This window comes from Leguminivora glycinivorella, chromosome 21 (assembly GCF_023078275.1).
Source record: "Leguminivora glycinivorella isolate SPB_JAAS2020 chromosome 21, LegGlyc_1.1, whole genome shotgun sequence".
Classification (NCBI taxonomy): domain Eukaryota; kingdom Metazoa; phylum Arthropoda; class Insecta; order Lepidoptera; family Tortricidae; genus Leguminivora; species Leguminivora glycinivorella.
Genome location: NC_062991.1, coordinates 9061744 through 9084660, shown reverse-complemented (window position 1 = coordinate 9084660; position 22917 = coordinate 9061744). Strand labels below are relative to the sequence as shown.

Genomic DNA, 22917 nt, shown 5'->3' with positions numbered 1-22917 from the left:
ACGCTGCCTAAGAAATGTAGCCAAGTCGTCCCGCCACCTCTTTTTAGGGCTTTTAGGGATTACGCGTACTCGTACTTAAGAAAAATGCAACCAGTGTGTATAGCCGAATGCACAAGCGCTCACGAAACGCTCACGATAATATCTCTTTCGTAGCTATCTATCTCTATCGCTCTTGCATATTGGCGCGACAGAGCCAAACTACATTTCTGCGGCGTTTCGGTGGCGTTTCGCATCGCAGAAATGCCATTCGGCTACGCCCCCAGTTTCAAAGGATTGACCTAATAGAAATATTTCGCTGTTTTTGTTTGTGACACATATTAGGCAAGGCGGACAATACTCGCTGCTTTCCTTTTCAATATTGAAACTTAAAAATGATAATCCAATCCGTTCTAATGCAAAACATACAATTAATTCAACAAAATAGTTATAGTATATTCTGCTTTTGAAAACCTTGAACTTAAAACATTATTACCCAAATAAAAAACACAATCCACGGAAATACGCAATTTTGTACCAACTGACAACCCTACCAACCGTGTAACTTTCATATAGACATCTAGCCTCCTCTTTAAGATAAGCCGCTGTAAACCGCGTAAAGATTTATCACAGCCTCTCTTGCACAAAGTCCCATCTCGCTAAGACGTTCGAAGCGAGATAGAACCTTGTCGTACTAAGTCATTTACATGTTACCAGTGTAATCGCAGCTACTCGGGCACAAAGTCCCATCTTGTTAAGACGCAAGTACTGAGATAGGACCTTATCGCGCCAAACATGTTACAACTTACATCCAAAAGCCTCTGAGACTTTGCTCGGGACGTTTGTCATGTCATGGGCATGCCGCGAATTTTAAAAAGCACGCGTGATGCAAATCGTTGTAAACAATTTAAGTTAATAATACCTAGGATTTAACTCGAAAACAAAAGTACCACATAATGAAATTGTATAGTTGAAATTTATAAACCTTAATCAATAAAATCTTGCAAAATTATTGATCCGACATCGATCGCCGTATCCAAGCTATCTAGAAACTATCAACATCTTATGGGTAAACTCATTGCAAATTTCGAATAAAACTTAAAAGCAATCTTATTAGGTATACTATACACGAGACAACCCTACAAGGCGTATGTACTACAGGGTTGTCACATGTATACGTAATAATATAGCGAAAAGTTCGTATTTTGAAGGTTGCCCTTAGTCCGTTTTCACATTATCCGATCCGATATCGGATGTCGGAAGAATTTCAATGGAAAAAATCCCAAGATGGCGCCTGTAATGTGTGGGACATCGGTCCTACATCTGATATCGGATCGGATAATGTGAAAACGCACTTAGGGTCGATTGATACAAGAGTGCAGTTTGTATAACAACTGAAGGCCTATGGAGTATGGTGCTTGCAATTTTATCACTTATCTGCGTGGATTAAAATATCCACACGTTCTGGCAAGTATGTCAGTGTGAGAGTGACAGTGTCTTATCCACGTTGATAAGTGATACAATTGGAAGCATAATAGCCCGCCTGGACGCTTACTAACTGCACGCCAACTGATACGTGCAATTCTCATACAAATAGGCTCCTAGGCTCATATCGAATTTGGCACAGTAAATGATTGTATTTTGTAGTATTTGACATAAAAAAACACAATAATTTATAGATTTTGGGTATAAAAAGTGTATTTTGACTACGTATTTTCGATTAAAAATGTGTGTAATTTTTTATTTATTTTGGCCACCGAAAATGCTGTCAGCGATGAAGTGACGTCATAGAATTCGAACTTACTGCATGTCAAAACAAACACTGACATATTGAACTTTATGCCTTCATACTTAAAAAGTCAGAAAATGTTGTTTTCAAATAGAATCATCTGATGACAGATAATCTATAGATTAACATGACTGTGTTGTTTTCGCTTGATTACGTAAAAGTATACTTTAAAAATATTTTTTGCTGTGTTTAAGTCATTTTTTTTATACCACGTCGGTGGCAAACAGGTATACGGACCGCTTGATGGAAATCGGTCACCGTAACATATGGACGCCTGCAACTCAAGGGGTGCAAGTCATAATAAAATATGGTAATATTTTATTTCGGTTAATTGAACAGTGCTTAATCATATTTATAAGACACTTTCATAATATGACTTTAAAAAAGGGTCAAGTAGCCTGTTGCAGTTGGTCTAATTTGGCTAATTTAGCGATTACTTACCGGTACAAGGTGGCCGAATGTATTTTCTTTACGCCGTCCATTGCGCTGCTATCATGTCGGTACCTAGTGCCTTTGTCGACTTAACGCCATCACTTAGATCAGGCTACAAATGTACCTGGAACAAGATTTTAAATTTATTATGCAAGAAATAAAACTATGAAAACGGATTAAATCGCGTATAATGAATTTAAAATACAATGTAAATTGTATTTATTGTGTGTGTATAAATTAGTAATGGTAGAATTTTTTGAATATTGTATAACTAGCTTTATTAATAGTGTGTGAACCTGCCTTAGAAATCGATATTATTTGTGGTCATGGTTCGTTAATATTTCTTGTATGTGGGTAGCTTTTGCACATTGTAATTTTTTTCCTCAGTCACCCGTTGACCACGAGCGCTGTAAAGAGTTCGAAACGTCGGGATGTATTTTAAATTCATTATACGCGATTTAATCCGTTTCCATAGTTTTATTTCATGAGTAACTATCGCGGTAACCGAAGACAATTTTATTATGCAAGTTAAAAAAATATATTTATAGCAGAATCTGTGGGCTCATATAATGCAACCACTAATCTGATTTTTTACCATTAAATACCTACCTGCCCCTTTAGCACAACTTGCCTTGTCGCGCGCGAGTCCATACTTAAAGTCGCGCTTGATGTATGGACTCGCGCGCGACAAGGCAAGTTGTGCTAAAGGGTCTGTTTTCTTCAAGCTATAATTTTATAATCAAACTTCATTGGCTGTTTACTCGTATTCTGAGTTGACATTTCTGTCCTCAAACGCCTACGAAAACACTACCTTTTCTCTATGTTTTACCGATCGTTGCCAGTCAAACAACTGGCATATTTGCTATTAAAGACAAGTGCGTTCTTTCCCATATTAAAGCGTATCATGTTCAAATATGTAATCGAGACCATTTCAGCAAGCCCTTTAGTTGAAGAGTCCGGATTTTAACTTAGAGGTTACGTCGTAGCTTAACTATCAAATATCCAGTATATAAAACCGCCTTCAAAAATAAGCGCATTACAAAACACGGAGAAACTAAAAAGCAAAAAATAATAAACCTTTGAATTCAGATTTCATCGGATTGCAATAATCTAAACATCCAAATTATAAACAAATCAATTATTTTTGGAGTCGGTACCAGACCTGTTCGTCGCCTTGTTATTTCCTGTTTGCTCCACCCAGGCTGGCCCCGACTCCAAAAATAATTGATTTGTTTATAATTTGGATGTTTAGATTATTGCAATCCGATAAGAAATCTGAATTCAAAGGTTTATTATTTTTTGCTTTTTAGTTTCTCCGTGTTTTGTAATGCGCTTATTTTTGAAGGCGGTTTTATTTTTTGTTAAAAAGTTTATTTATTTGTTGATTTTTAGTGATTCCTAGTGATATTATATGTATCGGTCCGAATATATGTACAGTAGTGAAAGAATTATCCTTTAACTCCTAACCATTGAGGAGTTGACCTTCCATCATCAGCTCAGCCACATAAAATTATTACCATCAGGCGTAAATACTGGTGTACTTTTGAAATATACACTAAAAACATTACATGTGCCTATAACATTTGAAGAGTTCCCTCGATTTCTCCAAGATCCCATCATCAGACCCCGACTTGGTGTCAATGGGACCATCTCGGGGTTATACCCGTTCGATCAAAAAAAAAATTTTGAAAATCGGTCCACGATTCTCGGAGATATCGAGTAACATACATACAAAAAAATAAAAAAAAAACATTCAGTCGAATTGAGAACCTCCTCCTTTTTTGAAGTCGGTTAAAAATGAGCTAGAAGTGGATCAACAAATAAGTCCAAAATTTCGATTTTGTAAAATTTGGCCATCTAGTCAAATGTCGACAGTATCTACGCAAAGATTGTAATACAGAAACAGTTAGATACAAGGTCCGAAAACCGAAATGTATCTACCCAACCATAAACGTGACCGTGCAAGCCGTTAATCTGATAAATATAGCCTCTACATTTTTGCTTCTAGTATCTAACCATGTAGGGCCACTGTACACTTTCTCCATACAAAATATGTAATTTTCCATGATGTTTACAATAACGAGTAACGTATCTAAAAATTAAAATTTTGAAAAACCCCCGACCGCGACCTAGTGGACCGATTTTCATGAAATATGGCTAAGAACACTCCCGACTAACACAGCTTTCAAATAAAAAAAACTAAATCGAAATCGGTTCATCCGTTCGGGAGCTACGATGCCACAGACAGACACACACACAGACAAACAGACAGACAGACAGACAGACAGACAGACAGACAGACAGACAGACAGACACGTCAAACTTATAACACCCCGTCGTTTTTGCGTCGGGGGTTAAAAAACGAAAACTCATAGCAGCTCAATCTTACAAACCTGTAAAAAAGTAAAAGCTTGTCTAAGAAATTGTGCTCTTACATTAAAAGAAATGTTAAAATACCTATTGTTTGTCTAAAAACAATGACACGTTCACACCGACTATGAATATGATAATCAGTATAACCAGGTTAATTGCAGGAGCAATTAGCTATGGTTCTCATTCCAACATTGTAGTCCAACACGGAGATAAACCAATATATGGGAAATCTGAACCTGGAAAACTGAAAAAGTAAACTCTTGAGGGCCTACCTCGAACATGGACATTGACAAATTGCCTGCATCTCTCACTTGTAAATGGAGAAGATTGAATACTCAGAACTATCAGGGATACAGGGAACTATCGTCAGGTAGATTAGATGTCGGCAAACCAGAGCTCGCGAGCCTAATCCTCAGAATGAACGAAGTTATATACCACTGAAAACAATAATTGCAGCTCTTCAAGCATCCTTGAGTCCAAGAGATGTCAGCAAATTCTTAAAACTTGTGACTTATAGTACAATTGTCTCTTTTTTTGATACACTTGCCAAAACCATGTGAAACGTTCACAGACAGAGATACCAGAGGCCTGAGGGGCCACAATTTGACCATAGGAGATTGACCATAGGTTTCAGTTAGTGCAGAATTGTAGATATGCTGTTCTGACAAGTTTATAGTGTAGTTATAGTATACAAAGTTCTTTAGTTATACTGGATGGACTGAATGTTGGATTATAAAGTAAACAGTGGAATTGGTCTGGAGAATTATGGATGCTTTAACTGTTGAAAAATGGAGTTCTTTAAATACTGTTTACAGTTTTCAGATTAGGTGTTTGGTATTCTATGTATAAGTATATTAATAAGGGCCACTTGCACCAACGAAAATGGAGGGTTAACCCACCATTTTATATGGAATTTGACAGATGACAGCCCACTAACCCTGAGTTAAGCGGTTGGTGCGGTTCCCCTTGTTTTGGCATAATTTTACAATCACGAATTCTTTTTGGCATAATCTATATTGGCATAATTCACCTTTCGCATAATCTGTTATGACATAGTATAGTTACGCATAATTAGTTTAGGCATATTTTTGTTTGTCCGAATATATTTCGTGCATAAAGGTTATTCGCCGAATGGTTTTTATGTATAAAAAATATTTCTGCATAACATGGTTTAGTCTAAATTTACCACGCAAAACTTTTATCATAGGTAATACTACTTTATTAATGTTGCAGTTCTAACCTTTGTCAAGAATTTGTCTTTGAAATTCTTGTCAAGATGTTGTATTTCTTGAGGTCGCAGTTCTAACCTAACCAAACCGACTCTCTTGACATCATTTAGTATGGGCCGATATTCTGATTTTAATAAATATGCCAAATGCAATTATGTGAATTAATTTTATTCATTAAAACAATCGGCGTAAACTGAATTATGCGAACTTATTTTCGGACAAAGTAATATTCGTATTATTTTAGATTATGACAAATACGTTTTGTGCCAGATTAACATTCGGCGAAAATCGATTATGCGAAGTCTGTTATGCGAAAATTGTTTCGGAAAATTAAAGTTATGCCAAATAGAGGGAACCCGGTTGGTGCAAGCGGGCCTGAGGTGCTTAAATAGATCCAGAGAGAGAATGGCTCCATAAGGCACTGGTCCCACCGCGAGCTAGTAAGCTATCGGCTATAAAAACGAAATGAAATGAAATGAAATATTTATTTTCCAATTAGGCATATTACAATGCGCTTATGAACGTCAAATAAAACTACGCCGGCTCTAACCCTACGCCTCAGCCTCAAGAAGATTTCAACAAAAGATAAGCACTCCCGTGAAAATAAAAGAGACATGGCTATTTTGATAGCTCACCGCTGGGCGAGTAACTATAAACATCGCCGTGTTTCTTTTATTTACATGGGAGTGAATATCTTTTGTTCGTTTTTATAGCCAATAGCTCATAGCTTGCTAGCTCACGGTGGGACCAGTGCCTAAGATTTCTTTTCTTTTGCATGTCATTTTAGTCAATTGTGGCAAATAATATAGTAATAAACAAAGTTGGAGAATGCAACAGTTGTTATGTTGTGTTGTGTTTTTAGATGTTATGTTTACATTCTGTGTTGAATAATTGAAGGCCTAAATGAATAAAAACTTTATTCATAAGAGAAATTCAGATGTTTTTAATCAATTGGAAACTTATTGTCAGAAAACGGCATGTTTATAGACTCATTATATGAGATTATACAGTTACCCCCTTATTCATAAACTTTCATTAAAGTTATCAAGCCAAAAAGTTTGTTTGTCCCTTTCTATCACACCAATATGTCAGAAAGGGACATACAAACTTTATCAGCTTGATAATTTAAGAGAATGTTTAAGAATAAGGGGGCTACAATTTGTGTGCCTATTTTTGAACAGTCATAGCCAAATGTCAACCAATGAGACATGTCCATATTATATTAGCATTGTCAAATAGACTCCACACAACTACAAACAAGTACTTGCACCTAAATAGCGAGGAATCTACATTGTTGTTTATTCTACACAAGGTAAATGATCAATTGTTGGCATTTATGAATAGAGGCCCCTTAGGTTGCATGCAAATCAATACCACATTGTGTATAGAAATACATAGGGTTTTGTGTATGTTTGAAACATGTTTAGAATAATATTGTCTCCGGTTACCATGATAGTTACTCATGAAATAAAACTATGGAAACGGATTATATCGCTTATAATGAATTTATAATTCATCCCCACATTTCACACACTTTACAGCATTCATGGTCAACGGGGTGACTGAGGAAAAATGACAATGTGCATTTTAAACTACTCACATACAAGAAATATTAATGAACCATAAATAATATAGATTTTTAAGGCTGGTTCACACACTGTTAATCCATACTAATATTATAAATGGGAAAGTGTGTGTGTCGGTTTGTTTCTCTGTCTTTCACGGCAAAACGGAGCGATGAATTGACGTGATTTTTTTTAAGTGGAGATATTTGGAGGGATGGAGAGTGACATAGGCTACTTGAAAGTGTCCTTTTTTCCTTATTATTTACTAACTTAAAGCCATAATCACATTCAAACTAGTAAATTAGATTTAAGCATTTTTAAAACAATAAGTTTTGATACACATCAATTCCTACATAGTATACAAACAACTGAGGGCAAAATTATTAGTAACCTAATTAATATATTTCCATAAGAATTTTCTAATTAGAGTTGGCCATTAAAAGTAATGAAACACTAACCTAATTGCATCCAATAATATTGCTTGAAACTAGTAAAAAATATGACTATTTTGTTAAAATATTAATAATTCATGTCATTGAAAATATAATGAATTTTGAATTATCTCTATTTCATATTGGCATTTATGTTAGTGTTTGATTATAAATGACCAATTATTGATGACAACTATTCCACACATGGTCATATACCGGTATTACAGTTAGTTTTAGCAACATAGTCTTGTAACGAATCAATGGGACGCAAAATTAGAAGCAGACACTACTACACTATTTAAATCTGCTGAGACACAACATACTTGACAATTTACACAAATTCCTGAATGAATACTTCATCAAATTGAAGTGTTACACGAGTATACTACGGAAAAATGCGCGAAAACCTGCTGCTATAGAAAATCTATCCGCTTATTCAGAAAACGTGACTTGAGTATCACGTAGTAGGTAGACCTATATTATAGCAGTTCATTGATACGTATTGTAGTATGGAATAACGTTGAAAAGGTTACTCTAAGCACGGAACAGCCAGCCCAACATGTTCCAGCGCTTCGCACGCTACTACAGGGTTTCAAAATGTAAATACAAATGCAGGAATACTCACCGAAAAATGGCCACAAACGACAATATCTCACAAACTTAAACGATCAACTCATAGCGCTTTCAGATAAATGGAACGTGAGATAGTTTTTTACACCGACAATTTCCCGTACAAATGCACTTTCCAACAGCTTTTACTATTACGGCCTACTATCGCAAGTAGTACAAACAGTACGAAAAATACTTAACGTCTGACGTACTTTGCGCGAGGGAGCGGTCGGAATGTAATCAGTGGAGATTAACGAATAAGCCACCTAATTACACCGTTACACACGAACACAATCGAAGTATTTAATAAATTCACTGAATGTATTCCGCGTATATGGATTTTATCACAAAACACCATGAAATAATTATTTTAGGCGTCAACGAAGCGATATCCGTCCGTCCCTCCACCCTTCACCGTACATCATAGACAATCTGCTACGTCGATCATAGATAACGTAGAATGAACAATACATTTTTATATGGCAATATCGAATACCTTGGCATTATGTAAAAAAAAAGTACAAAGTGCTTTGCATAAAGAATATCAAATGATTTTATAATGAAAATCACACTGTTGCATTACATAAATTTTAATATGCGCCGTGATAAGTGATAAAAGGCCATGCGTCTTACTATTGTTGTCTCAAGTAGACTCCCAAGAATGTCTCTTGTCAAAAAGAGTTAAAAGATTAATGACAGCACATAGTGTTCCCATAATCAAATTTAAATAAATGATGTCAAGGTTTTAAATTAATTTCTATCGGTAATGTGTATGTAGCTTTAGTATTTTTCAGCTGAACCTCACAATCAACATTATCACATATTAGTTTTATTTTTCTAGATTTACCTGCTACTAGATTTATACGTCGATACAAATATCGCTTCATAATATTACATATCAAAATTATTAGTTAAAAACTGAAAATAGGTAAATATTTTTGGTTGTTCCCTAAGTTTTTGTATTTTTACAGTGTGACATAATAATGTACGTGATCAACATGATATTATACAATGTTTGATCACCATATATGTATCCAAAATAAACTTAGAATTTGTTAATATAAATAACATTTATTTGATTTCTGAACAGCCTTTTATAAACAAAAGTGTTGCACTCTGACAGGTGCTACAAAAAAAAATAGTACAAAAACTCACATTCCGTTATTCAAGTCTAGTGAGTATCTAGCTTTAGAATCTTTTTCTTCGTCTACACGACACTAGCGCCAAACATTTGTGAATCGCTGAGCAATCTTGAACATTTTTTGTTGTTTTGTGAAGGAAAATTGTCTCAAGTATCCATGTGTGCACATATATGTGTTATGTTGTGTGTGCGTGGTGATTTGTGTTAAATGCTGATAGAAAGAAATTAAAAATCAGGTATATTTTAACAATGAAACTTTCATAAATGAGAAGAAACGCAGTGTTTGGTGTTATCAAGTGCTAGTGAATCCGTCGGGAGGCGGTAATCGTGTACGTTTATTCGCTATTTGTGGATTCTGGATCTCGTCGACTCGATGTACCATAAACAAAAATGTCAGCGATCCTGATTTTTTGTTTCTTGCTGCATACCCGTCGTTATACCTTAATTAGATCACACGAATGATATAAAATAATGTTAGACGCTTTCTCCGGAGGCGTCGATTCATCGGGACGGCGTACCTGAGGCAATAAATCGGCCATAATAAACGTGCGTTTGGTGTGCTTGCGACAGTCTACACCCGATCTCATTGTTTATGTATGGAGTTTAAACGAGGAATTTTTATGGGATATTGCGGTGTATTCCCGTTTTAATTGAATATCTGGATAAAATCAGAGGTGGTTGTGTTGATACGGCGCGGGTCGTGGCACGGCGGCCAGCGTCGTTCCGTCCGTCAAGGTTTTTACATATCTCTATTTATAATAATCTCTGGATCGTTTGGTGCATAATGAAATTCTCGTAATGAAGTGCCGTTCTGTGGATTGGCGGGCCATGTGCCAATAACGGCACCGTGACGAAAGGCGTCGTCGTAACGTATGTATACAAACGCGTTTTGACGCTGTTTACTCATTCACAACCATCATATGTCTAAGCTTGTGCCTTGAAACCTCCTTGGGAATGCTCCCTAAGCTAAACAAACCCACATTCAACTCATGAAAGGCAAAATGTGTCCTGAACTTGTACCTAATTAGTAATTCCAATCTATGATGGCATTGATGGCATGAAAGATTTTCAACTTGACTCTTAGAACTTAACACAATATTAAATAGTTAACATTTCAATGACTACTTTACATAATAAAACATCATGGAATAAATGGATGTGCTATTTGTAACTGTCCAGCTTTAAGATTTGATCAGAAACCATTAAAATATGATCATTGACAAAATGTACACAACATAACCCTCAAATCTTTTAATAGCATCATACGAGGTCACCCAAACTGCCCAAGACCGGAGTAAATGGAGAAATGTGATTCGAGCCCTACACCCCAGCAGAGGGTAACAGGATGCAAAGAAGAAGAAGTCTATATGCATTCTATACATACTACTTTTTTCTTTTCATTGACAGAAGAAGATACAAGTTTTTTTCAAAGTAGTGACAATATGTAAGCATTACACTTGAAATGCATGTGACTTTAGTCTGGACCAAAACATTTTTTTTACATATATTATATTGTAGCTGACATAAGAATGGTAAACAACACAAACCCAGTAGTAGATATAGCCTTATCATAAAAATGAGTGCCAATCACAATAAATGTACATATAATTCTACTTCGTAAGCATTCATATCATTGATATAATATGTATTTTGAATCAAAAGGTAAACAAACAATATGCACAATACTATTTTACTTAAATACTTTTATTCCGAGTATGATATAGCCTGAAGTTAAATTGTTAACATTTTAACATACCCCCACTTTCAATGCCATATAAAATAAAATAAAAAATATCTATAGTTTACCTTTGGTGTCTATTGTTGTGGATGTTGTGGTCTAATTAGTATTGGTACTCTCACGCACATAGATATTTTTATTTACTCCTATCTGTGCCAGCTCTTGTAAATTGACAAGTAACTCAAAAAAACATTAGTTAGAAAATGATATATATACTTTTAAAAAGAAATAAACAGTAGACAAATAAATAACAAGCATAACTTTAACTGTACAGGTTTAATTGAATCACAAAAAGTTTGTACATTACCAAATTTATTTATTATTATTTGTAAAGCAGGCAGGCAGTTGTAGAAACTGATAATGCCTGTATCCAGTTGTCAGCGGAGGTTTCAGGTGTTATGTACAATATAAATATATCATTTTTCATTCCTGGTCCTGTACGGTGTGTTCAATTATTTAAGATTTATAATTTTATCATCAGTATTAAAAAAAATCTACAAGTCATATTTCATCCCTATAAATACAAAAATAATAAAAACTAAAGAAAGAAAACTGTAAAATTGGTGTATGGAATTTATAAATACAAATGTTTGTTTCTCAAGATTAGGGTAGAAAGATAGTCAAATTATCTTAGCATAATGATGAGACCAAATTACTGTGTTACATATAGAATTAAGGGGCTAAACACGGTTTACATCGATTTTTGACAAGTTTTGAGTTGACACTCCTAAATTTGCACTACAGATAGAATTATAAGACCAACTGCCATCGGGTCTTCAATCTTTTATCTCTATTTGTAAGAGCCATATTTTGAAAAAGATTAATACTTCTTTTTTTATGAATTTTTTAAACATGGTCTAAAAAAACACTTATTGAAATTTGATTTTAGTAAAGGGTGTTACATACATGAAATCAACGTGTTTGGATTTGCCTGTGACTTTTCTAAAAATTCAGGAGAGATTTTAATTCTAAACTAATTAAAACAAAAATTATGACCAAAAACCAGTTTTTGACCCTAAAATTGTTCAACTTTGATGCTAAATATAACAGAAACAATGAGCTGTGAAGTAATTATGAGATACTAGCTTTTTCCCGCGGCTTCGCTCGCGTTAGAAAGAGACAAAAAGTAGCCTATGTCACACTCCATCCCTTCAACTATCTTCACTTAAAAAATCACGTCAATTCGTCGCTCCGTTTTGCCGTGAAAGACAGACAAACAAACAGACACATACACTTTCCCATTTATAATATTAGTATGGACTATTTTGTTTAAAGATGATGCTGTTAATATGATATGCTTTAGAAACGATCATAATATCAATGTATTCAAATCAAAGGTCATTGGCGCAGGGAACACCTTTAATTTATAACATCTATTCTAATATTCAGAAATTAACCCATCTTATATGAAGTTGATTGTGGGATATGGGTTCAATTGTGATTTTGGCAAACTGTCAACTACAATATCACAATTTTGTTTACTTTCAACCCCTTAATTGCTAAAAGTAAAAAAAAACCTAATCATGGTCAAAGTTCATTACAAGACTTATCTAAGAAATCCAAACACAGCTATGATACGAAGTCCCATCATGAAGTTCCAGTTAATATCTTCCGGCTCCATCATCACTACATACATCTGCCAATTTTCATTACACTATGATCCTTGGAAGATGGTTATAAATATTAGTTACCTTAGATTCCATTACATAGGTAGTTATGTGTGGGCCATTTATTTTCAAAGTTGTCCAACCCACTTTTTTTAGATTAGGAATTTTTATGTGGTTTCCATTCAGAATCGCGAGCTCATTCAAATCCTAATACGAGAAAAAAATGTCCCAAGGCTTTTTTCCCATTCCATTACCATTTTTTCATACATTTTGTATGGTGGTAACGGAATGGAAGGTTTGAGAAATGTATAGAAATCTTGGGACATTTTTTTTCCCCTATCAGAATCGAAAGACCTCGCGATTCGCAGTATGAATCGCGTAAACAATACCCCTGTTACAAAAAAAGTGGGGTGGGCAACATTGAAAAAATGGCCCACATACAGGTTGACTTAACAAAAGTGTTTTAAAAAGCTTGGTCTTACCAGTAGTGACTCTTGCTATGACAATGAGGTCCTAGGTTTGCATGCCATAAAGGGCATATATTTATTTAAAAAATTGTCACAAAATATTTGCTATCCAACTTGACAGGAAAGATTTGTTTTGTTGCTAAAATTGCAGTTTTTCCAAGGAGGACCTGACCAATTTTAACATTTGTGCTAAATTGACAGATTTAAAAAAATACATGATAAACCTTTGAAATATTTAGTTTCCATTGCTGAGACTTCTTCAACAGGTTGTTTGAACTTGTTTGGTTTGTCATCCACCTTTTGAAATACAAGTAAAACTTTTTTTTTTTTTTCATTGAATATTAGTCGTCTTAAAACTGATTATTAAATGTCATATGTAATACCTACATAGATGTCACATTACAATAAAAAAATAAACATACAATTTAAAGCGGTTAATATCGTCCCGCGATCCCCTCGATGCAAAAGAGCCCATCACGCTCGCCGCTTTGCCACGTTGAATCGCAATTAATAAGCATTCTTATAACTCTTCACACCACCTGCGTGTGACGTACCTTAGGGCCACCTCACACTAACGTGTTTTGAGTGTCAGCGTTAGTCAATTGTTTGGCTCTACTGCTACGCAGCGCGCAGCGATACAATTTGACGGCTACGCTAATGTCAGATGGCATTTATGAAGGCCATATATTATAACTCATCTTTTTCTTGACCTGTAAATCCTGTAATTAATTTTGTCCGTTTGTCTGTACAGTCAAGTTGGCGAAGGCACGCAGGGGTATGATTAAGGAGAAGGAGAAGGGCGGCGGCGCCCGCCTCAAGGACGAGCCCAGCGATTCCGCTGAGCCTGGTGAGTTAAATTACATTTTATTACTACTTTTAGGGCCGGTTGCATCAAACCGTCTATCACCGTTAAAGCGTTCGTTAAATTTTATTGTATGGGAAGTTTCATAGACGTCTGCTGCGTGAAGATGATGTGTCTGTCGAATGTGGTTGATGCAACTGGCCCTTAGTCGCAAAAAAGAAACTAGACATTCCTGGGGTGATGATGTGGATGCGATCTCCAAAATTCCACCTGGCGGGAGATCACACAGGGGGCCGATTTTTTAGTCTCACTGTCACTAAAATACCGGTTGAAAATGGTGAATTGCCTATTATTTTCAGTGACAATTTTCTGAATTCGAACGCCGTGAGACTCAAAAATCGGCTCCCAGAATCGTGACAATTGACGTAAACAAGACATCTTTTGCAACGTGGTGAGCTGAACAGAACCGAGTTCACACCCGAAGCGCGTTGCATACGCTCGTCTGTAACCGCTCTTATATTGTAGCGTCTACAGTGATCCAAAATAAGTAAACACGAACTTCAACCTCTTGGCAATTTAGGCTTTTTCAAAACCTTGACATCATTCATAAGACCGTTGCGTGCTAAACTAAGAATGCAAAAATAATGATTTAATCAAAATAACCATTAATTCCTATGACCTTCTTTCCTCCCCTTAATGCAACTTAAAACAAATACTTCACAAGTCACAAGATATCTACTTGTCCGATCGCATTGAATAAAAAGAACAATAGAAATGCAATGGTGAAAGCATAAGTTATCGACCATGCGTGTAATCAATTCCTCTTGATTGTGTAAAGAATACGAGACTGGATCTAATAGAAATATTTTATTTAGTTAGATATGGTATATTGGAGTGGAATCAATGCGTATTTTTACCTATTTTACGTAGTAAAACAAACTAACGCGTGTCCGAGACGACGGAACTTTGCGATAGGTTTGTAATATTTGAACTTGTATGAAAAACGTCATATTAAGCACATAAAAGATACGTACCGATGGTGAGAGAGGTAGAAAGGCTTGACTTAGTTCCTAACGGCCTGTCAACTTTCGGCTATTTAGGGTTGTCAAAATCACGTAATTATGTAATCTGTGGTAGCGCAAAGGGATGTCAAGTGGTACCAACAAAAATTCTAGCATATGCGAGCCGAACGTTGCTGGAATCGCCCAATCGGGCAGTACCCGACCGCTTCTCTAACGGCTCAGCCACGACATTGGGCTAAGCGCGGCAGCGGTGAGCGGCGGCCATACATTGGAGCGAGACACAGCGATGGGACTTTTCATTCGCACGTATGGCTGCCGCTCACCGCTGTCGCGCTTAGACCAATGTCGTGGCTGGGCCGTAACGTAGTGTCAATTTATTGTGGCTAATGATATCAAATATAAATAAACACTTACGTCTCTTTCTCTCTGTCCTCAGAGGAAAGGCAGCCATAACCGCATAAGTAAACCTCTCTGTGGCTATTTGGCATTATCCACTCTCACAAAAAAATTGGCACTGTACCAAAATTAACAAGTTGGAAAATATGCATAATTGGCACTCGTCGTTGTAATTTATAGCGTTAAATTATGTAACAATCACAATTTTGAACTTTATTTTTATTTGAATGTAATGTGTTTTCGACTGATGATGAAGATAGCAACAGTGCAGCTACCATGAGTATAGAATACGTAAATCTATAGCGAGATCGTCACGGTAGCCTTACAACAGACATTTAGTGGACGAAGTTATCACAGCTAGAATTTTAATAGAGTAAAAGCATAGGTTTTTTGAGCACTTAACCAGCTTGATTCAGGCTGGGCGGACACGTCTGCCGTATGCCGGATGATTTGGGGACTAAAACAAGAACCAAATGGGTCCCACAAAATCGAAGCGGTTAACCTCGACAGCTTTGGAGGGTTGATCTTGAGATCTTGACCCGAACTGGTGGAAATCGGAACAAGTCTGGGATACGTGGAAAGGGCCTTTGCTCAGTCACACACTAGGCTCATTAGAGAAATCATGTTCTTTTTTCATACAGTTTGTTATAAGTTCGAAATTAAAATAATTATTCTTTGTGATGCTCTTGATCACAGTCAGTCAGTCAACATTTCTAGTTTAAATTGAAGTAGGTAGGTACGATTAATATTACAAAATTCTAAATCATCGACATTATTATGTCGAAACACATTTTTCCACTTGACCACTTCAGGTGTTACAGTATTTAACCGTTTATAGCAATATTACCCACTAAATACACCGGTATTGTATGTTTCTATCGAGAAAGCGTTATAAATAATTATGAGTTTGATTTCAGTATTAACATTAACAGGAATTCAACGTAACTACGAAGTTTGCAATTTTAACATTGTTTTGTAGGAAATGCCTAGGACTAAATCTTTTAGAAGAAAATCGACGACGACATAATTCAGGGTTTCTAAAAACTGACTTCTCTATTTCGTGCCCTTGTCGTCTTATACATATTATTTTAGGGGGTCCTTTGAAATGGTCAATGACTTTTCTTAATTGACTTAATTCAATCCCCGGCGACCGCCGGTAACCAAATCTCCTTTCACGGTTACTAGTCGCAGGACTCGCAGGCAAAGATGAAGAATAATTCCAGAACAGTAGAGTTAAAAAAGCTGTTCTCTTTTAAAAGAGGGTTCCGTACAAACAATTTTTTTTTTACAAATGCGTATGTTTTCGATTTTTACCTGTATGTGAAAGACGAAGTGTACAAATAAAACACTTAGGACAAAATTTTTATTGAAAATATTATTTTCTATTTAGGCGTTGTTGAACTTTCTTCTAAACTGGTCTTTTCCAACAGGCCACGGCTCCCGCCCGCCGTCAGCGTCGCTGCCGACCCCAGCGGCGCTGAAGAAGGAGCCCGACGAGCCGGCACACAGGGTCAAAATGGAGCCCCACTCACAAGAAGACTCTGGTGGGGACTTGGGGGTCGATGGCATCAAAACCGAGATCGACGGGCTCATGGACAACGATGGTAAGTGTTCTAGTAGTAATCAATATCTGTAGATCCTGTGGAGAAGGCCACACAGGGCCAAAATGGAGCCCCACTCACAAGAGGACTCTGGTGGGGATCTGCGGGTCGATGGCATCAAGACTGAGATCGACGGGCTTATGGACAGCGATGGTAAGTGTTCTAGTAGTAATCAATAGCTGTAGATCCTGTGGAGAAGGCCACACAGGGCCAAAATGAAGCCCCACTCACAAGAAGACTCTGGTGGTGACTTGGGGGTCGATGGCATCAAAACTGAGATCGAAGGCCTCATGGACAACGATGGTAAGTGTTTTAGTAGTAATCAGTAGCTGTTGAGCCTGTGCAGATCGGTACACAGGGTCAAAATGAAGTCCCACTCACAAGAAGAATCTGGTGGGGATTTGGGGGTCGATGGCATCAAGACTGAGATCGACGGCCTTAAGGATGTAGTAGCTTGTTGCCAGCAGTCTGTAGCTTCACACAATGTCGCCAAAATGGAATCTCACTCACAGACTCACAGAATTTGGGAGGGTCATTCATTAGGATCAAGGCTGAGATCTCTTGCTGGGGATGGTGAAAGATCAGTAATATAAAATGAAGATATACAGCTAGAGAAGCCAAGTTTCCAGAGGTATTCTCTAATGAAGCTTTGTGGTTGATGTGATGTAATCATTTCATTTTTGTCTGTGGGGTTCGTTAAGGGCTAGTTACAAACCGACCCCCCAAAGCAGAAGGGCCGAAAGCGTGGTTGAGATTTTGTAGAGCACTTTACAGGACTTTTGTGAATATTTTTATTAACTTTATAGTAAACTAACACGTGTCAATTTCCACAGGTGACCCAACGAAGTCTCCGTCGTGCGATATGCCCGGGCCGGGGTCTCTAAAGTCCGAGAGGCTGTCTTCAGACTCCAACGATATATTGGATCCGCAGACCGGCCTGCGAGGATCGTCTGGCAACATGCAGGTATGTAAAATAAATGTTAAATTTGTAGAATGACACACAGCTTTGTCTAGAACCAATTCTGGGTACGTAGCCGAATGGCACAAACGCTCACGAAACGAAACGCTCGTAGATATCTATCTCGATCGCTCTTGCGTATTGGCGCGACAGAGCCAGACTACCTTTCGCGGAGTTTCGTTTTCGTTCCGCGTCGCAGAAATGCCATTCGGCTACGGCACCTGGTACACAAGAGAAAACCATGAACGCCAAAAGCATTTTTTTTAGTCTGTGGGAAGGGAGGGAAAACTTTTAAAGACACCTAGTTACCGGGATGGTACTATTTTTAGCGTTCTTTTTATGTATTTAGGTCGTCAAATTCGTCAATATAATCTTTTACCTTAAATGGTAACCGAAGTCGTCAAGTGCAACGGAGGCGCGCATCTACATCCCCATTTCAAACTTAATGCATATGCGTGGCGATCAACCAGAAAATAATTTGATGATATTTAAAAATAGGAGGACCTGCTTTAATTTAAAAAAGTTATCAGAATATTTTTAATTTTATGAAGTACATTCATTTTAGTGTAACGGGTAAATCCACGTAAAAGTAACGCGAGTCACGACTTCATTGAGTGTTTATTTGGACTACAGCTGCAAATGAAAGGATCTATGCATATATCGGGAAAGTAACACTTATTTAGACATAGATTATCACCTGAACTGGCATCGTGAATTAATGGAACATGCCATAAAATCGTGACTTACGTTACTCTTGCCGCGGATTGACCCTAACAATAGGCGAGACGCCTAAAAAAACAAATTAGTCCGTCAGTTAGATTATCAAAGAATATTAGACACGTATTATTAGACTCGTTTTTTTCTTTTTTCTCGTAAACGAAATATGACGACGGTACAGTGCGTTGAAGTTTCGCGTGACGTCACGCCTAGGTATAATTTTTACTTAGAACTTTAGAAGTGACGTCACAAGCCCCCACTCCGGAACTTTGATGCTCTATACCTTTGTATTTTTTCATTAATTAGAAAAAGCGAAAAATATGTGTTCAGTATTTTTGACGTTCTAACTGACGGACTAAACAGAATGTCATTTTTTTATGTAGTCGTCATCCCTATTACCTAAAAAAAATAATTTAACCAGGACGGCAACCAAAACTGCCGCAACCCCAACGGGCCAGAAATGGGGTCGTGCCGCATGGGCGGCGGCGGGCCTATGGGCCCCGGGGTGTCCATGGGCATGTCCAGCGAGGCCCAGACTCTACCCTCAAACGTCATCAGCAAACAGGCCGGGAGTATGGAGGTACAGTATAACGACTTTGTGTAACTAATGTAAACTGTTCATAGTACAGTCAACAACACTGCAATACAGACAAAGTGCCAAAAATATGTATACACACCTTAATGTGTATAGGAAATAAAGTCCTGAATACTTTACTGTAGCTTCTCAACTATCATCTGAGAAAGTATGAAACGGGATGCGATGACTGAATATACAATTTTATTCACGTGTTTCGGTGACTGCGATTCAACGCACCAACGAAGTGCCAGCTGACATATACAAAGGTTTACTATCCATGGCCGTTAACCACTATATGTACGCGGGACGCGATGATTGAAGAAACTTACGCCTGACCCGCGGTCTATAAGCCCTTCTCATGTACTGTACACAGATTTATAATGCAAGTTCCACAAAACATGCGCGTATCTCGGATGAAGGTAGTTTGCCAATCTCAGAAAAGACATTTTTTGCGGTCTTCTTTTTGCGATTTTATTGCTGGTGACTGTCCAAAACATGTAAGGCCGTAGGTACACTTAAAATAACTTTAAAAGAATGATGCATCTTCTAAAGTATTTTTATTGATTGTTTACTTATTATAGTTTGAAAGTACATACTCCTTACTAACGCAACTTATTTTCGCCAGCAGCAGAGCCAAATTTTCGTGTTCTCAACGGTGATGGCGAATAAGGGCGCCGAGTCGGTCATCGCCGGACAACACCACTCCATCATCGCGTACCACTGCGCGCAGCCGGGCACCAAGAAATATCTAGAGGTTAGTACAAGCTACATTTGCTGTAATACAGTTGTCGACGGTAATGACCAAGGCGCCGAGTCATCGCCTACCACAGCACCAAGAAATATCTAGAGGTTAGTACAAGCTACCTTAGCTGTAATACAGTTGTCGACGGTAATGACCAATAAGGGCGCCCAGTCCTCGCCTACCGCTGCGCGCAGCCGGGCACCAAGAAATATCTAGAAGTTACCACAAGTTGCCTTAGCTGTAATGCAGTTAATTCTCAACGATAGTGACCAACAAGGCCGCCGAGTCATCGCCTAGTGCGGCGCGCAGCCGGGCACCAAGAAATATCCAGAGGTTAGTACAAGCTACATTAGCTTATTGTAATACAGGTGTCAACGGTAATGACCAACAAGGGAGCAGAGTCCGTCATCGCCTGGCAACACCTTTCCATCATCGCGTACCCACTGCGCGCAGCCGGGCACCATAGTGGGGACGTTTATCGACAAAAAGAGGCCAAACCTTTTTTTTTCTTGACCAAAGCATGAAACTTGGCACAGTTGTTCCTTATATCAAAATAAGCCGATTAAGATCGGGAGCCTTCGGGAGCCTCCCCCCTGGGGCTCGGGAGGGGGGTTCAAAGTACCGCTACACCCGGCTTGCTTTGAAAAATTCTAACATAGCCCGTTTAGTTCATAGGTCATGTTTGGTATCGTTTTCGAGTAAATCAATAACGTAGAATTCATTTTTGGTACTAAAATTATAATTTAATGGAAAAAAAATAAAAATAAATTAAAAGTTTGAAATTTTCATCTATGATTTACAAATTCAAGTCATCATAAATGTCAAACTGTTTGCTTTTTCTACAAATAAAAAATATGATATGAAAGCCTATTTAATATAGATTATGAATAATATAACTTTTACCCACCTTTACTAACGTTAAGTTTCATAAAAAAAACTTTAAGCCGCGCGGCGTCGGGACGCCGCGAGCGTAATTTTAAAATGCCTTTATTTTAAAAAACTCTATTAGAACCCGGTTAGCTATTAGGTCATGTTTAGTATCGTTTTCCAGTAAATTAATAACGTAGAATTTAGTTTTGGTACTAAAATGACCATTTAATGTTAAATGAAAAAAAAAAAATTCTGTGAGTTGCAAATTCAAGTCACCATAAATGTCAAACGGTTTGCTTTTTCTATAAATATAAAAATATGATATTAAAGCCTATTCACAAAGGATAGTACGCGTTCACCTACGCGAGCTTAGACTGTGTGCGGGGAACGCGCCTCTTTCATATATTTGATCGCCAGTGTCAGAGGTGTGTTAATGCATAAATAGAAAAAGATTCATTATTATTGACTCCGGTGTCGACAACGGCAACACTCGGGTCGGACCACACGAATTATAATGAGCTTATTATAATTGAGTCGGAACTGCCATAGAGTATCCAACACTGAAAAGTTAGCACTTATAGTTTAGTCTGTGGTGTCCTAATTGACAGATTACTCATACTCATACTACTCATACTATACATTTCCTTCACAGAAACATAGCTGGGTACATATGGAACTGCATAAAGAAGGCTCTACCCTCTTTATGCAGTTGTATCGGTTTTTGCAACCTGATTTACATTTACATCTTGTAACTTCTAAGCATATACTTGCCACTTCAGTGTTGTCTGACCAGTGTGGTACCCATTCGTCTCCTTCTTCCTTCCATCCCCAAGAAGACGGACTTTTCAAATTTTGGTGTGGCACCAACGTCTGACTCCAAACAAGAACGCCCTGAGTCCCATTTCTCAAAACTGAAAGTTACAAGTTACAAGCGGAAGTGTCTTTCCAACTTGTCATATTAGACATCAGGGTGTCCACTTTCTGGAAAGTCAGGGAAAGTCAGGGAAAAGTCAGGGAAGCTCATAGTGGTCATGGAAAGTCAGGGAAAGTCAGGGAAATGATTTGGAGGTCAGGGAAAAACTTAGCACCAAGAAAAAAAAACAAAAAGTATTTAAAAAATAATATGATTTCTTTGGTTGACCACATCCATGACAGCAAAGATCGATTCCCGGTAGTGATTTTAAGGCAACTTAAAATTGTCACTTTAGACTTTTCATTACAAGTATAGTACCTGACCTCCATCCCAGTGATTGCTAATGAGAGATGTCAGAGATATCTTCATGCTCTAGCTGACCTTAATTTATCCGGCCCAAAATCGTAAATGCGGAAAAATCCAGATTTTTTTTTACATTGCGTGCCCTACCCACACATTCCAAAATGGCGAAGGGGTTCGGGAATAAATTCAGTTATTGTGATTCAGATTAACTGGAAAGTTGCACCTTGCACCACAATGTCACCATATACAACATTCATAATTTGCTTTTGCTAGGGCGATGTGAAAACGACAAAGACAAAGTTACGTCGCTGTCCAAATTCTAAGTATCTATCCGACAATCCAAAGCGGAGTTCCTGATAAAGCCAATGGCGCATAACGTCACATAGAGGCGCAATTTTGTATGAGTCAAAGGAGTATAGGAGGATAATAAGCGTTAAGCGTGACGATGAGAGAACATCAAAAAGTGTTTACTTACTTACTTACTTACTTACAAAACACTTGGAAACCTAAAGGCATGTAGTGGCAAAACACCTAAATGGGCATCCCGACGCTGACAACAAAGAAAAAATTTCGCGCTCGCTTCGCTCGCGTTTAGTATTTTCCATTTCATCGATTTTAATTCCCTTTATTTTTCGTGAAAGTTCCATGAAATTTGAGAT

At 37.5% G+C, this 22917-nt stretch overlaps 2 protein-coding genes across 4 annotated transcripts in view; one reads left to right on the top strand and one right to left on the bottom strand.

The window, feature by feature from the left end:
- Positions 1-8811, bottom strand: part of LOC125237450 (catenin delta-2) — an 84454-nt gene extending 75643 nt beyond the window's left edge. For all 3 annotated transcript variants that reach the window (XM_048144529.1, XM_048144530.1, XM_048144531.1), the window contains exons 1-2: positions 8421-8811; positions 2207-2321 (exon numbers count right to left, since the gene is read on the bottom strand). In XM_048144529.1, the coding sequence (XP_048000486.1) occupies positions 2207-2247 (41 nt within the window). In that variant the 5' untranslated portion in view covers positions 2248-2321; positions 8421-8811. The remainder of the gene's footprint in view (positions 1-2206; positions 2322-8420) is intronic.
- An 832-nt stretch (positions 8812-9643) lies between these two features.
- LOC125237325 (collagen alpha-1(I) chain-like) overlaps positions 9644-22917 on the top strand; it is a 53410-nt gene continuing 40136 nt past the window's right edge. The window contains exons 1-6 of the mRNA XM_048144316.1: positions 9644-9874; positions 14109-14204; positions 17008-17181; positions 18012-18142; positions 19275-19433; positions 20056-20184. Coding sequence (XP_048000273.1) covers positions 14135-14204; positions 17008-17181; positions 18012-18142; positions 19275-19433; positions 20056-20184 — 663 coding nt within the window. The 5' untranslated portion in view covers positions 9644-9874; positions 14109-14134. The remainder of the gene's footprint in view (positions 9875-14108; positions 14205-17007; positions 17182-18011; positions 18143-19274; positions 19434-20055; positions 20185-22917) is intronic.